At 35.5% G+C, this 16,568-nt stretch overlaps 1 protein-coding gene across 2 annotated transcripts in view; it reads left to right on the top strand.

The window, feature by feature from the left end:
• Nucleotides 1–364: 364 nt before the first annotated feature.
• COL21A1 (collagen type XXI alpha 1 chain) overlaps nt 365–16,568 on the top strand; it is a 65,693-nt gene continuing 49,489 nt past the window's right edge. The window contains exons 1-9 of one of the 2 annotated variants that reach the window (XM_054280142.1): nt 365–452; nt 1,866–2,417; nt 6,860–7,028; nt 7,160–7,376; nt 8,710–8,883; nt 9,823–9,900; nt 12,182–12,190; nt 13,630–13,713; nt 15,457–15,519. In XM_054280142.1, the coding sequence (XP_054136117.1) occupies nt 365–452; nt 1,866–2,417; nt 6,860–7,028; nt 7,160–7,376; nt 8,710–8,883; nt 9,823–9,900; nt 12,182–12,190; nt 13,630–13,713; nt 15,457–15,519 (1,434 nt within the window). The remainder of the gene's footprint in view (nt 453–1,865; nt 2,418–6,859; nt 7,029–7,159; nt 7,377–8,709; nt 8,884–9,822; nt 9,901–12,181; nt 12,191–13,629; nt 13,714–15,456; nt 15,520–16,568) is intronic. The other variant, XM_054280141.1, reaches the window with a different exon arrangement.

Genomic DNA, 16,568 nt, shown 5'->3' with positions numbered 1-16,568 from the left:
GATAGTGGGATAGTGTTTGGGCAAGTGTGACTAAGAATGTAACCTCCTTGTGAATGTGCCTTGCAGGAGAAGTATATAAATGCATCCTGGTGAAAACTGAGCTTCTGCAAAAAGGCTGGTGAATGTTGCTGAGTTTAGAATCTCAATTTTGGGCTTACATGACTGACACTTTTGAGTCAATGATTCATTGAAGAGTGGCCGCATCTGGTCTTACAGATTTGATTCAGAGATGTTCCTCAGACACAGTTTTTAAACTGCAGAAGCTTGATTTTTTTTTTGGTAATACAATAACACTATATTTTCTTTTCATTTTTCCCCATCTAGTTTTGTATCAAGACCTTGAGAATAAAAGAATAAAATACACATGGCACAGATTGTAACATTTTTTCAGATGCTGTTAGTTCTGCTGCTTCATGATTATATCTCAGCTGAAGATGGCGAAACAAGAGCAAGTAGGTCTTAATTTTTGCATATCAGATAAGTGCAACTTCAAAGCATGCCTCAAATTTTTAATATCCATTTTGGTGTTCACATGTACCCTTCTGTTGATGGTGATTTTATTCCAATATAATTTTCCTGGTGAGAATCCAGTAATATAAAAATAAAATAAAAATAGCTTAAATATATTATTTTTTCATTAGGAGGGGAATGTCTTGTGTCTTGGAAATGCCCAAGGTGGTAGATGGAACTGTAAAGCTCCAGTCTTGATTTAAAATTAAGTCTTGAGTATTTGTATTTTCATTGCTTCAGAATGAAAGTTCTGACTAGCTTAATGTTATGTGAGAAACTAAATAAGGAAGAATAAAGGTTCTGTGAGAGGAAGCTAACTCCAGTTAGCATTTCTCCAGCAGGTTGTGGTCACTTGCTTTCAAGGAAGGTGACATCTTGTCTTGATCAGAAGTGTCCATAGGCAGATTTCAGGGCAAGACAAAGCTCTCCTCCCTGCAGACTTGGTGCAGACTTTCAGAAAACAAAAGGACAGTAAGCCTCATGGCCTCCTATGCCATGAGATCAAAATAATCCCTCCTGCGTTTGGCCATGTCCTTGGCACCTCACGTGTCAGTTATCAAAACCTCTTTCACAGTCAATGGAGGATGATTCCCTCCTTTAGAAAGTTACACCCTCCATCTGAGAATGGGCATGTAGCATGGAAGGACTTTCCTATGAAAATGCTTGTGTCTGTCCATGGCCTGTAGCTGGCAACTTAGATTACAGCTAGGAGAGCTGAATCCATGCCTAAGTCATCATGCAGTTACAGGTAGTTAGTAAATGCTTATGTGATTCTATATTCTGGAGGTTGAGCTCATTCACTGAATACTTTTATTCTGTAATAATCAGAATATGCTACCAGCAACATTCAATTGAGACTCAGGATTTTATAATACTAGTTCTGTAAATGCCATGTAGGAATTTCCAAAGTCAATTAAAAGGTATTTGTAAAAGGATTCTGGAGTATTCAGTCTATCGCCGCCTTCTGCAGTGTGCTTGGTTTGCTAACAAAAAGGAGTTTTTATGTTTATTATCTCTGCAGATGATATATGAAAAGATCCAATATGTATTTATCTCTGTTTATTGAATAGAATGCAATTGCCAGCTAAGGAACTGAATTCCAGATTTTTTCATATTTGTTTCTGGAGCTAATGTAAAAACCAGAAAATGGTGTGGCTTTCAGGTACCAAGTTGGATCTCTGTCGCTTACACAATCTTACACAAGTTTGCCCTGATGAACTCTGCTATTTTTTTTTCAGCTGGAATGCCTATGTCAGTATAGATCCTAATATAAACATTAATTGATAAGAAAAACATTTACTGAGGCAGAAGAAAGGGAAAGTGTTCATTAAAATATTTGTTTGATTTTGTTTTAGGTTGCCGAACTGCTCCGGCAGATTTAGTTTTTATCTTGGATGGCTCTTACAGTGTTGGCCCAGAAAATTTTGAAATAATCAAAAGTTGGCTTGTCAATATTACAAGAAATTTTGACATAGGGCCAAAGTTTATTCAAGTTGGAGTTGTCCAGTACAGTGATTACCCCGTACTTGAAATTCCCCTCGGAACTCATGAATCCACTGAGAACCTCATCAGGGAAATGGAGTCCATACACTATCTGGGAGGAAATACAAGAACAGGAAGAGCTATTCAGTTTGCCTTTGACCATCTTTTTGCAAAATCTTCACGATTTTTAACAAAAATAGCAGTGGTTCTCACTGATGGAAAGTCCCAAGATGAAGTCAAAGATGTAGCAGCAGAAGCAAGGAAAAATAAGATCACTTTGTTTGCAATTGGTGTTGGCTCAGAAATTGAGGAGGATGAACTTAAAGCTATTGCCAATAAACCTTCATCAACTTACGTATTTTATGTTGAAGACTATATTGCAATATCAAGAATTAAAGAAGTTATAAAACAGAAACTCTGCGAAGGTGAGTACAAAATATTTTAGGTGTGCAAAATGTAGTTCTGTACATATATTTTTTAATTTTACAAGCAGAATGCGTTATTAATGTAACCTAAGGGACCTGATAATCTTTACTATGATCTTCTTTCTTTTTTGGAAATTCCTCCCAAAATGTTATTTTCTCTGTCAAACAAAGAGGTATTTTTGGGAAAGATATAGTGGTTTAACACAGTACGTGTTTAATTTTAATATGTATCCTTTTACCCTAAGCCCAAATTTTTTTTCATTGATAAAGTTTAAAAACACTGAAACATTTCAGCAATTCTCATAGTGCAAGAATATAGAGTTTACTTTACTGATTTCCTAGTTGCAACTGATACACAAAATCCAGTTTTTCTTCTAGGGAGGTGAGAGGACAGCTTGGCATTACAACAGGAGTTCTTCTGAATACATACTTCTAGTATGCATTGAAAAACCCAGAAGAAAGACTCCTGGCAGAAATCATAGAATCGTGGAGTGGTTTGGATTGTAGGGGACCTTAAAGATCACCTGGTTCCAACCCCCCTGCCATGGGCAGGGACACCTTTCAGTAGATCAGGTTGCTTTGAGCCCCATCCAACCGGCCTTGAACACGTCCAGGGATGAGGCATAACTCCTCTGTTCCAATGCATTAACACCCTGACTGTAAAGAATTTCTTCCTAATATCTAATCCAAACCTTCCCTCCTTCAGTTTAAAGCCGTTCCCTCTTGTCCTATCACTACACACCCTTGTGAAAAGTCCCTCTCCAGGTGTCTTGTAAGGCTCCTCTAGGTACTGGAATGCTGCCCTAAGGTGTCCCCACACCCTTCTCTTCTGGCTGAACAACCCCAACTTTCTCAGCTTTTTTCCACAGGAGAGAGGCTCCAGCCTTCTCATTAACTTTGTGGCTTCCTCTGGACTTGCTCCAACAGGTCCACATCCTTCTTATGTTGTGGTCCCAGAGCTGGACACTGCACTCTAGGTGGGGGCTCATGGGAGTGGAGTAGATGTCTGGAGTTGTAGCAAGCAGTAATGATGTTTCTTAGAAGAATTTTACAGAAGAGTTAGCCAAGGCCAACATTGTAAAGTGACTCTTTTAACAGCATTACTGCATTGAGTTTTCTGAAATTTTGTAAAACAATGGCTTTCTTTTATGTATAAAAAAGATAGCAAATTGCTCCTAAAGTATATCACTCAGATTCTAGTATGTCAGTGGTATTTTGTACATGTTTTATTATCAAGAATTGATGCAAGACATATTTCAGTTTTACCATATTTCTGTACTTTTTAAAAGTGAAAAATAGATTTTGTTTGCTCTCACTTTGAGTATCAACTTCATTGAAAAAATATGGTAATGCTTTTGTTGAGGATATTAGTGTTTATTTCTTGCTACATTAAATGAATATCATAGTAATTCCTTGTGGCTGATGTAGTAAGGTTGTCAGTCCAAAAATTAAATCAGCTAAGTGGAGCTAAATTCTTTAATAGAACTTCATACAGGGAGAAATTCCCCTAAATAAACACTAAATGAACACTAAACACAATATTTTCTTTGACTAAAGTTTTAGAAGAAGTGCCGATATATTTCATCAAGATGGATTTTCAGCAACAAGTTAACTAGTATCCTTTAAAATTAATCTGTGGTATTTCACATGATTTACAGCAGTAATCTGTGAATATTGACTGTTTATACAAAGTGTACTTGCTCTTTCACTTGAAGTGACCCTTTGCTTTGTCTCCCTTACATTGTGCACTTCCCTTGTTATAGCATTTAGATCCTTCTCTTGCAGAGCAATCAAAGCCCCTTGGCAGCTTCATTTCCAACCACAATGTCTTTACCAGGTGAACTCCAAGATTGTTAAACTAGAATTTTAATAGCTGAGTTGTGCAATATTTTATTTATTGATTGATTGATTTGTTTACTGATTATCGTGTTGTTAAGATTGACTTTGACTGCGGGAGAGGAAGTTCCATGAGGGCTGAGCAGCAATTTGGCTGTGATCAACTACATGAAACTGCCTAAAAATTTTGCAACTCTCTCTTCATAGTCTTTGTGTAAATGTCTAAAAATATGCTAGCTGTTGTTCTATGGAGTTTTAAAATCCATTCTCAAGTAAAAATGTAAACAAAAAGGCCGCAGGGGCAGTATTTCCTTTATGGACAATGAAGACTGAGGTTTGGTGGTTCTTGGAGAAAGTATTGCTCTTAGGAACAGGCATGCATGTAGTGTCTGGTGTGACTTCTGGGGACTCTAGTGTTTGTTTTAAAGTACACCCGAGGACTAAAGACTTCATGAACCTGTCTGCCAGACTTGAATGAAATATTTAAGGAATATTTGATATTTATTATTTATTCTGAAAGTCAAATGTTCCTGTACTATCAATATGCTATAGCAAAAAAACCCCCAAAAAACTTGCATCTCAGGAATCCATTTAGGAAGAACACCCAGTGCAGACTTCAAAACTTTGTCTGGAGGATGCAGAGAAAAGTTGCTTTGTCCCAGTTACTGGGATTTAGCATCATAAAGTTATCTCACCTTTTAGGAATGAAAATAAGCATCAGAAAACAATGTAAAAACACTAAAAGGCAACAAGATTTCAGCAAAGGCTGGATAGTTGAAGTGACTGGTACCATGGATTGGAAATACAACTCCATTTCCAGTGGAAGACAGCTCTTAATTTTGCCACTGACTTCTGCATGCTGTATAATGGCTCAATTAGTTATCAAAATAGTCCTACCCCAAGATTATCCAGAAGACCCAGAAAAGAGCTACCTGTCTGGGAATTTTTCATGTAATTCTCCAATGTGCCACTGGAAAGAAAAAATAGTTTCCTAATGTAATAATGCTTAATTTGTTTGGTTGGTATTGGTTTGGAACAGTTATTTTGGCCCAGATCCATAATAATGGCCCTCTTATATAAAGTATTCCTATTTCTGCCTTTATTTTTTGATTTTACACCAATTTTTTAATATTCTAACTGATAGAAGACCCTGTACTTGTCAGTGTACGTGTATGTGATTATCTGTAATCTCTGTTAATTGTGATGTGACTATTACCCAGCTTTGCTGTAAATGAGTTTAGAAAATAGTTCCATGATAACAGTGCACAATTGAAGAAACTGGAAAAAAACACTATTATACTCTTACTTAATAGCAAAAGTATGTTGACTTAAATCTGTGTTTTGAGAAGAATGAGAGGGAATGTTTGGTTGGACTTTGCATTTCTTTTTTTTTTTTTTTTTAATATTCAGGAGGCAGACATTTTAATTTCCAAAATGTGTGCAGAGTTTGTGCAATTCTTTCTTGTAGCATAGACAGATAATTTTTTTTTTAATTTGGAAGTAGAGAGGAAAAGAAAACTAAGGGGAGTTTATGTGGCTTCTTGCTGCTGCCCCAAGTACGTGTGACAATCCTCATGATTGTCCTTCCCCATGACAGGTTGTGCAGAAAACTAGCAGAATTTTCTTGGAGCATATATAACCTGCCTCCTGCACCAGAACGGGGGAGCTTCTGACTGCCCTGGGGTTGGTTACAAAGGGAAGTCATGCAGTGTTGCTTATACTGTGAAAAGAAACCAGTCTAGACCTTGAGCTGATAATTCCCTGGCACAGAGACAGGAGTTCTTCATGGCTGGTCCATCTGGAGATAGGAGAACTCTCCACCCCTTCATTGGAATGTATTCCCAACCTCTTCCCTGCTTATGAACTGCGGCTTTTCTGGAGAAACAGTAGGAAATGAATAATGATATTTATTGTAAGCAGTTTAGCATAATTTTAATAAAACAAAAAATTTTCTTTTTTAATGATTTGTTATCCTAATGTTTGTTTTAGTATTAAGTTTCACTGTCCTATCTCTTTTTCTTTTCTTTATGGTTTGAGAAAAATTAGGTTGTCACAGAAAATATATCACACACACTATTTTTTCATTGAGAATAACTTCAAGCAGATTTCAGTGTAACAGACAAAACATCTCAGAGTCCATTTTGAGTTAAATAGAATGAAAATAAAAGTCAGAGATAATTTTAACTTTTTCCATTTTCAGACTCATTTTATAGTTGGGAAGGATGCTGAATTCAAATTGTTAGTGCATTTTGGAAATTAATATAAATAATTTGATGTAATTTTGGAACCATGCAATTTTAGAAATGAAATTCAATATATTTATTAGCCAGATAATGTAATATTCTTTAACTTTATTCTTTAACAATTAGTGACAATTCAAAATAGTATGTGAATGCAATTGCAGTAAAATATGCCATCTTAATATTCTTGTTTTAAGTTCCTGAGTATCCTGCAAACCACTTTTCTCATGTTGTACTTAACTGACAGTTCTCAGTTCTCCTTTTATTTCTTGAAAGGCAGATAAAAAAATTAGTTGGGTGGGAGGCTACTTTTCTTGGAAGTCTTAAGTCATATTTTAGACTGTCCTTGCATTTATTACTTTTCAGAATCTGTTTGTCCAACAAGAATTCCAGTGGCAGCTCGAGATGAAAAAGGATTTGACATTCTTGTAGGATTAGGTGTGAAGAAAAAAGTTAAAAAGAGAATTCAAATATCAACCACTAATGCAAAAGCTTATGAAGTAACCTCACGTGTTGACCTCTCAGAATTAACAAGGTATTGAATTTTATAAATATGCTTCTATATTCAGTAAGATTTTTTGTTTATTTAAATAAGAATGACTTATTTTAAGATTTATATGAATATTCAAGTAATGTCTTGTTTCTCCACCCTTTCCCCTTATTTAGGAATGTGTTTCCAGAAGGTCTCCCTCCATCCTATGTGTTTGTTTCCACTCAAAGATTTAAAGTAAAGAAGACATGGGATTTGTGGAGAATCCTGAGTCTAGATAAGAGACCGCAGATAGCAGTCACTGTTAATGGAGAAGAGAAAACATTATCGTTCACTACAACAAGTTTAATAAATGGCACACAAGTTATTACATTTGCTGCACCTCATGTAAAGGTAAGGAGTATGTCACTATCATGCTGGAATGCTTCTTTAAGTTCGCAGTATTCCACTATTCTCCTCTTTGAGCAAACCAGGTCTATTGTTTTCTAGTACAATCAGAAAGTTGCCTTTCAGTCTTTCTTCAGTAATTTCCAGTGGAGTATTCCACTCTTGTAAGAAAGATTGTCTTAGCTGCAGATGAGACAGAGGATTGGAGATTGAATGACCATATTCTTGCATTTGTAGCAGGAATATGTGCAGCCCTTCCTGCCCTTCCTGCCACAGGGAGTATTATTTTAGTGAACAGAGAGGGCTATTTCAGCAAAGACTGGGAAAGATTTGCTGCTGGAGCACTTCATGGCCAAGTGGGTTCAACTTTTCTGGGAAGTGGAGGCCTGCATTCAAATCCCTACTCCAAATCAGGCTGAAGGAATTTTAAGTATAAATCCTCAGTGAAGGAAGGACTCCTATCTAAGGAATAGGTCTTAACTACTAAGCTTTTTCTAGGTAGAGGCATTTTATTCTGTTCTTAGATGGAGAATTTTTGCTTTTTCTTTCCAAATTTCCTCTACCTTTTGATAATTATCAGTAGGTGGAATAATTTTTTATTATTTTAAGAAGCTGTGTTAAACTTGATTTACTGGAAACTTGGAACTGAATTAAAAATTCAGTTTCAAGTCAATATTCTATTTATATTTATCTATTTCTTGGAGCTGCACAGACAAATCAATCTGATTCATGCAGTCCCAGTATCAATGAACTTCACCATGATAACACACAACTGCAGTGTTTTGTTTGTTTGTTTGCTTTTGTTTCTCCATGCCTGCCTTGCTATTATGGAGAACAACAATTTCATGGCTTTTTTAGACTCTCTAAACACAGTATAAATGCCAATACACTCCTGATGAACATTTTTCTTTAATAAACCTTTATGATAATTTATCACCTGTCAATTTATCACAAGTGCCAATTTTTTTTCACCATAATTGATAATCTGAAGTGTTTGAGACATTATACCAGTGCTTATAAATAGGCTTCTGGCTGCATATTTTTAAGAAATACAGGTTTGAGCTTCTTCATGGTCATAGACTAAAAAGATAAAATCTATGTGACTTATAAAATAATTCTGAAACAGGGATTAATTATTACCAATTGTCATATTTTCAGTTACGATATTATTTGGCAATACTTTATTTGCCTATATAGTTTAGAGTTATTTGTATGTAAAACCTGCAGCCTTCATCATCTCAACCATTAACAGCAGTTTGATTGTTGAAGTGCAGTTTTATCATTATTTAAAGTGAAGGCATTTTGTTTTATACAATGCTGTTTTCTTTGTTTTTCTTAGACATTGTTTGATGAAGGCTGGCATCAAATTCGTCTCTTAGTAACAGAAGACTTTGTAACTTTGTATATAGATGGCCAAGAAATTGAAACAAAGCCATTGCATCCAGTTTTAGGTATTTACATCAGTGGCCTAACCCAAATAGGAAAGTATTCTGGAAAGGAGGAAACGGTACAGGTAGGCATATGCTAAAACTGCAATGATTCAGTAATTCTTTTGTAGGTTAACCTTGCATTGGAGGCTTCTGTTTTCTTGAGCTTACTTTTCTAACTTAGAGTGGACTGAAATTTAGTGTACAAAATTTAATACGTAAGAGAGAGTAAAAATGTTCGGGAGGACTTAACATAAGTGATCTATCCCATGACATGGATACTTAACTGGTCTCACTGATGCCAAGGACAAAATTGATGCAACGTGGTGGCCTGTATTTGGGAAACTTTATCTCAAAGTAAGGAATTTCCGCTGCATGACATTTCCACATGATGTCCTTCCATCAGTATATGTATGGGTGATGCTGGTGAAAGAGGAAAATTTTGGTCAAGTTTCTTTCTCCTTGCTTTGCAATCACAATAGTTCATGCTAGAAAACCTGACAGTGGCTTCATTTTGTTTTGGAATGTAGCAACAAAGCAGAATGGCAAAAACTTTTGTTTACCTGATGCCAGTGCTTTTATTCAACACTTGTAAAAGATTTGTACTGTATACTAAACACTAAGCATTAGGGATGCCTTCAGATGCTTGACCAGAATTTATTAATCTTATATCTAATATGAGCAGGTCTGCACAGAAGCATCTTCCCAGGTCTGTTAAGGTAAAAGGAAAGAGGTTGGGCTTGCCTGTGTTATTAACTTGTTTCCTCAGTGATATTGGCAGCCAGTGTAGTTTGTGCTGCATGTGTTTGGATTAATTCCCAGGGAATATGGATGGTGTTTTCTGTTTTCTTAAAAAAATTCTTGGATTGATTATTTTTATTTAAATAATTCTTTTACAGTATGTTTAATTGGTTGTGCATATTAATCATTGTGAGTAGCCTAAAAATATTTCTGTATATTTAATTGATTTTTAACTGTAGTGAATGCACAGACCTCTAAAGAGTCTTTTACGTTTTGAATTACAGTTTGATTTACAAAAACTGCGAATCTACTGTGACCCAGAGCAAAATAATCGAGAAACAGTCTGTGAGATCCCAGGATTTGTGAGTATGATAGATGAACTTTTGAGGACTACTTGGCATTTTTTTACAAATCACTGTTTAAAGCTGACTTAATGAATTTTTAAAATAGATTAATCTACATTGATTCAGCTGGTGCAAACACATGCTTGTTACAGACCTTCTTTATTTCAGTCTTATTTTCTCGCAGTTTTTTAAAGTTGTTTTAGTTTAGGTATTTAATGGTGCATTTTTGATATATATGAGTATAGAAGAATCTCAGGATCCTTTCTTAAAATTTCAGATTTTAAGCATTACAGGATAATGAAACTTCTAGGTATTTTCAGTGTAAAATTTTTTAAGTATGATTTTTGAACTTTTCTGAAATACTCCTTGCTACTTGTCAGGTCATTTAATCTGTGAAATTTTGGTACTTAATCAGCAAACCTGCATTTCTAAATCACCTTCTCCCATTAGAAGTATCTATGCTGAGGTCTGTAATTAACACCCCATTATCTGAATTGGTGCCGTGATTTCAAGAAGTACATTAAGTACAAGACAGAAATAAAATCAAGAGTTTATGATTCATGTACACAATTAGCAAGTTTATGGGGACCCTTTGGCCCTCTCTTGCTCCTCTTGCAGTTAATTATGCACTGCAGTGTAAGACATACAAACAGATTTGGAAACCAGTCGTGACTGACAGAGCCAAATTTAAAGCATTCAGCTGCCATCTCAAAGCATAAGCAAGAGATTGATTTAAAAATACAAATTCAAAATAATCTCCTTTGCTGGGTGGATGAAACAAACTGAACTAAAGATTATCAGCTGCCAGTGTAGACCCACATTCCTCATGTTGTGATTACATTTTGTATCATTTGGCTGGTTTGACAATAGAACTATTGAATCTCCAGCATCCAGATTTTCTTTTTTTGTCAGTCTGGCATGTATTGCCAGCTAGTCTGTTTTTCTTCTTTTTCTTTGGGACCAGCGGGTCTACTGCATCCTTATCAGGGCTTTTTCAACTTTCAATCAAGCAGCAAGTAGGTGAATGAATTATTAGCTGTTCTAAACTCTAACTCTGTGTGTCAAGAACTAACAGGTGCAGGAATACTTTTGTAAAATTAACTTTGAATCTCGAGGAAAGTAAGGTATTTATTTAACTATTATTTAACTGCACCACATATCTTTTTGCTCTTTAAAAATTAAAAGTAAGGTATGAAAAGTAATCAAATCAAAATTATTTTGCATAAAGAAAGCAAACACTAAAAAGTATTTCATAGCTTATTTTCTCTGGTATTTGTCAAGGAGTTGAAGCCAACAGATGGTTTTTTGCCATTTTAGTTTCACTGTCTGTTTTTGTAAATTAAATTTGGACTTTGCCCATAAAATTCTGAACTCCTTCAGAAAATAAAAATGTTGGATGATCTTCAAGGAGGAATATGTGGTTTGTGGTTGTATTCTGTCGGAGTGTGGTTGTGTCAGAGTTCCTGAAATAAGCAGAGGCTTTATGTGTTAATTACAGATCAAATTAATTCCCTTTCCCAGCAATATGTTGCTGCATAGTAATTTTAAGCTCCTTCTATGATCTGTGGAAAATGAAAACCTTCTCTAGGGTTTGCTCAAGCTGAAAATTGAATAGAGAGGAAGCTTTCTGTGTCCACAGAGTGTGTATGAAATCTGCAGTGACTATGTGCATTAGAATACTCCTGTGGACATTGTGGCTAATGGTGGCTACTAAACTGTTAAGACAGAAAATTTCATGGTTGCTCGGCTGAAGTGTTTTGGGTTGGATCGCTCTGTGATGTTGCAGTTACTGGACCAAAAATCAATTGATAGCAGAGTCTAACACAGTCACAGGAAAGCAAGAAAAAGCCAGCCTCGCCTCTGTGCTGCTCTGTTTTCCCAGATGGTGGATTCAGGCAGAGAGCAGAGATTTCAGAAATATTTTGGTACATTCTCTGACATGAATGAACAAGCAGAGCGTATTTTTGATGAGAAGTTACTTCTGGTAAAAGGTTTGAACCAAATCGAAACATTTAGAGTGTAAATACTGACATGGTTTAGTATTAATTCTGTCATTATCTTTTAAAAATTGCTACTGATAACTCCCATTGACAGACTCTTAAAAGCAGTTGACTAAATTAATTTATTATGCATTGATAGCAGCTGTACGTAAGTCTCAGAAAGTCTAAAAATTTGAATTATAATTTTTTGACAGTTACAGTTTAGGATTTATGGTTGGTTTTGATAGTGTTTCCAAATGAATGGATTTTCTTTTTAGAAATATTGCTGTACTCTTAAACTGTGTTTCTTCTTGTTTCAGAATGGAGAGGTAGGCTTGATCCTAAACTACTCAAACTCATTTTAAGGTAGTATTTGAGTTTTTATAAGCTTCTTAATATTCTAGGTAATATACACTTTGTTTTCAAAAGTGGATAGAGATATGCTAAGCTTGAGAGTGCTGGACTTCCCTTGCTTGAATTCTAGTCAGTAGCCAAATTAAAAATAAATTTTCTGAAAAAACACATGTTTAGTAGAATAACTGGCTTGATGTTTTCCCTCAGTTCAACTCAATTGCTGCTATTAGCAGGGAGGTGGGGGATATGCACAGGGATAATGCAGCTGTTACCTGCATTGTGCTTATGGGAACTCCCTGAACAGGAGCTTATCTGAAGACCTAATATGACAACTTCCTTAACCTTACCTGTGACTCCCAACTTGTACCACTGCAAAGGAAACATGGGTTTGTGTTTTGGTCAATCATTTGACCCCAAGAAAGAATTCCAGTCAAGAAACATCTTAAAAGGTGTCATTATTCTAGAAAATATGAGTAAAATGCTATGGAAAGTTTTCGATAAGAATAAAAAAAATCTTTTCTTTTTAGCTTAGCTTCTTAAATTTTTGCCTTTCCATAAGTCTAAGAACTTGCTGGGTTAGGGTTGATGGGTGAAAAATAATTTATTGAATCTAACTTCAACATATAGATTTAGTAGAGATATACCTATAATAGATTTTATTTATAGTTCTCCCCTTGCCTACCTGAGTAAAGCACTGATGTTTCATGTGGGGCTTAATGGTGAGAAGTAAATATCACAAAAAAAGAAATAAATTCTAGAGGGTTAGGTGATCTATGTGATCTGCCAAGGTTTAGTGTTTAGTGCTGCAGGAGCATGGTTTGGAGGAGACCTAATGGTTTTTGCAGGAGGGACACTCTTGGGACCAGGACTAGTGACCTCTAGGAGTCAGTGGGAGCAGCTGTGTCCTGCCTCCCCTCAAGCAGCTTCACAGTAGGAACACATACCTAGGATGTAGGAGACTTAGGGTTTATCTTCTTTTCAGGCTCACTGCACAGCACAGGTTGGGATCATTATGCTATATGCATAATTTTACACATTTTTAAATTAAATTGTTGTATTTGAGAATTAGTCTCACTTCAAATTATGAATATAGATTAGCTAGAAGAAGCGGCTTTCAGGTTGCAAGATTTAAAATTTTCAAACTATATGACAAAATATTTGTGAAATAAACAGCTACAGGTGTCAACCCAATCCAGTACTTACTTTTTAAATTTTTATTCTGGAGAAAATGATTATGTACGTGAAAAGTAGTTGGAGGGCAATATTCAGATAAGCAGAAGTTCCAGCTGAACAAGGGAGTGAATGCCAAGACCTAAGTGAAAGGCAGCCTAAGGAAGGGCAGCTTCACCTGGTGTTCCAGTAGGTTTGTTGGCTGCCTTTGGCATGTGCTGATGGCTGTTTTCACTCTTGGTAGTGCATGAATGGTCCCAGTGACGTAGGCTCAACACCTGCCCCCTGCATATGCCCACCAGGAAAGCAAGGACCTCCAGGCCCCAAAGTAAGTTCTGTTCTGTCTTGTTGAGTGTGTATGACCTGTCTTTCCCTGCTACTCTTCAGCAAATGATGTTGCACTGTTAATTGTTGGAGGATGAAATGGTTTTCTAACAAAATCTTTTAATGGAGAGAGGGGTTTCTTCCTTCTTTGTAAAAGAATGAACTTGATGCTTATTGGGAGAGTTTCACATTAGCTGTGCTGATGACCTTTTTGTGTTGATGAAGAACTAAAGTGAGAACTAGCCTTGAGCTGCAGAAGTCTTACATGGCAAACTCAAATCCCCAGTATTTCTTTATTATCTCTCTCAATAACTGTACTAAGCAGTGTTTACAGAATTATTTTTAAGTGCAGACAAGAAAATCCCAAATCACTTGTCTTTATTAAGCAGATGAACAAAAACCTTCGCTGCTGCCATCATAAAAGAGGTTACAGGATGCTGTAGCTACCTCAAATCTAAGGGCTTCTTGATATAGTGGAGAAGATTTCTGGTCAGGGAATTGAAATCTGCAACACAGAGATCATTATTATTGTTTCATGTAATAGAATATCTGTGGTCTTTTACCTTTTTTATTTTCTTTAGAGAAAAAAGAGAGAGAATAAAGTATTTATAATTTTAAAAGAATTGAAAACCCCTTCCTGTAAAGTATAAAGGAATATGAAATTTCAGAACTCAGATGATCTATATCTATTGCCTTATGTGCAATTTTTCATCTACAATGCACTGTAATATTTTTTTGGGATAATTGAATAATACAGGTGACAAGATGGTGCCTAACACAAAAGCCTGCAGAAAGTGAAAAGGAAGCCAATTTATGATTGAATAGGTTATTGCAATTATAATATTTATTAATCTTTGAATGCTGGACTCTAGAACAGTATGAATTTAAACTTAATTTTTGTGTTTGTGATATTAATGGAGTGCAATAAATGGAATTAAATCAAAACAATTTCAAAATACAAGTAACTGATGTTTTAAGCTTCTCAAGTTAAAAGCACAAAATTTAATGGCAACTGGTATGTTAAATGGTTATATTTGAATAAATGGTATATTTGAAAGCAAATTTAGTTTTTCTCAAATCCTTAATCTTGTTGGATTTTGTTGAGTTCAAAACAAAGCTGTTGGTAAAGAGAAAGTCAATACTCTAGGAGGATTTATTGAGTAGCATGTTAAGTTCCTGCTTTCTTGCCCTAAACATGAAGCCTTGGCAAGCAAGTTTTTTTAAACTTTAATCTCATTTTAACAGTAATTATCAAAATAATTGCAAAGGACTTCTAAGAGGAAATCTAAAAAATACCTTTTTGACAGCAGTTGTTGTGTGAAGAGGAGTTTATTTTGCAGTTTTTAATCGTGGCTCTGGCCTCTTTAGTGCTTCTATCTTAAGAATTAGGCTTAGCTAAAGCAAGTGAGAGATTTCTTCAGATAAGAACTACTTAATTAATGAAGTTTTATTAAAGATTGTTTAATCTATTTTATAAAAAGTGCTTCTGTGCTGTAACCAAATGTGGATTCACTTGTCCAAGTACTGCAAAATAAGTTGAGGAGAAGCTGGGGAGAATTTCCCCTCCCATCCGAAAACCAGTTCTTTTTCACTGTAGGAATTGCTCCTCAGTAGTAGGTCTCTGGACTTGTAGAGATTGTTTTGTGGAATGTGTTAGGGCTAAGGTTTCTCTATGCTCATTTGAAAATACTCTTGCAATTTAGAAATGCTTATATATTTTGTGTGTTCACACGTTGCTTCTCCATAGGGTGACCCTGGGCAGCCTGGGAATCATGGTTATCCTGGTCTGCCTGGTCCAGATGGTAAGCCTGTGAGTACTAAAAACTTGGTCATATATTGTAAATGTAAAACTAACAGGAGAAAAAACATGGAACACTGATACCACATTTTTGAAATTTAGATCATTTTGTTGCCATTCTCTGAAACTGTGAATGTCATTTAACTGTATGCAACTGTTGTATAAATATGTCAATCATATTATTTCTGTTTCAAGGTAAAATACTGTAAATATTAGAGTTGGGTACTGTTGCAAAGCAGAGAACAGGCTATGAGTTTCTTTTGATCTTTGCATTACTTTGCAGCAGTTATGTTGCTACCTCAATCTTTACTCCTTAAGAATTTGTTCACTAGAAAGCATTTTGGGTCACCTGAAATCCTATCTAATTTTTTTAGGGCTTGGTTTTTTAGGGCTCCTTGGTTGATAGAATTTCTTTGTAGGCTACCTCAAGTAATCCATCAAAGCATGTAGATATGCATGTAAAATTAAAAAAAAAAACAAAACAAATCTTTTTTAGTTCCAAACTGGTTAATTTCAATCACCATCATCACTGGTGGTGATTCCATTTGTAAGCAGAGTTAGTTTAACAGGAAGAAAATAGGTGCTAAAATCAAAAATGTAATAGTTGCTAAAAATGGAAAATTTCCCTCTTTTAAAATATGGAACTTGTTATATTGAAACCTGAGCATGCTAACCCTGATGGTACAGGTGAGCAGTGTGTACATGAATTTTTCATCAGTCCCACGAGCAAATATACTCACTTTACCTGTGATATAAAATGTTTTCATCCTTTTGCTCTTAAACAGCTTTTGATAGCTATTAAATTCAGGAGTTTTTTGAACCAGAGTTGGAGAACACAATCTGAATTGAACTATCAGTGCTTTAAAATACTGCATTTTGATTTTAGACAATCCTGAAAATACAGGTTTTAAAGTATTCTAAGATGGGGAAGTCTGTTTAATCAGAACAACTTTCAATTGATATTTGGTGGTGCTTAAGCTTATGAAGAGCAGTTCTGATCTCCTATAAAAGACAAGTATACAGATTGTCTGGACATGGAGTTGCATGGGGGAAGGTGTCCA

Source organism: Melozone crissalis, unplaced genomic scaffold, assembly GCF_028551555.1.
Source record: "Melozone crissalis strain CALT ecotype California unplaced genomic scaffold, PUWL_Pcris_2 ptg000027l_1, whole genome shotgun sequence".
In the NCBI taxonomy this organism is placed as follows: domain Eukaryota; kingdom Metazoa; phylum Chordata; class Aves; order Passeriformes; family Passerellidae; genus Melozone; species Melozone crissalis.
The sequence above is the reverse complement of the archived record's forward strand: the minus strand, read 5'-3'. Positions and strand labels throughout refer to the sequence as shown.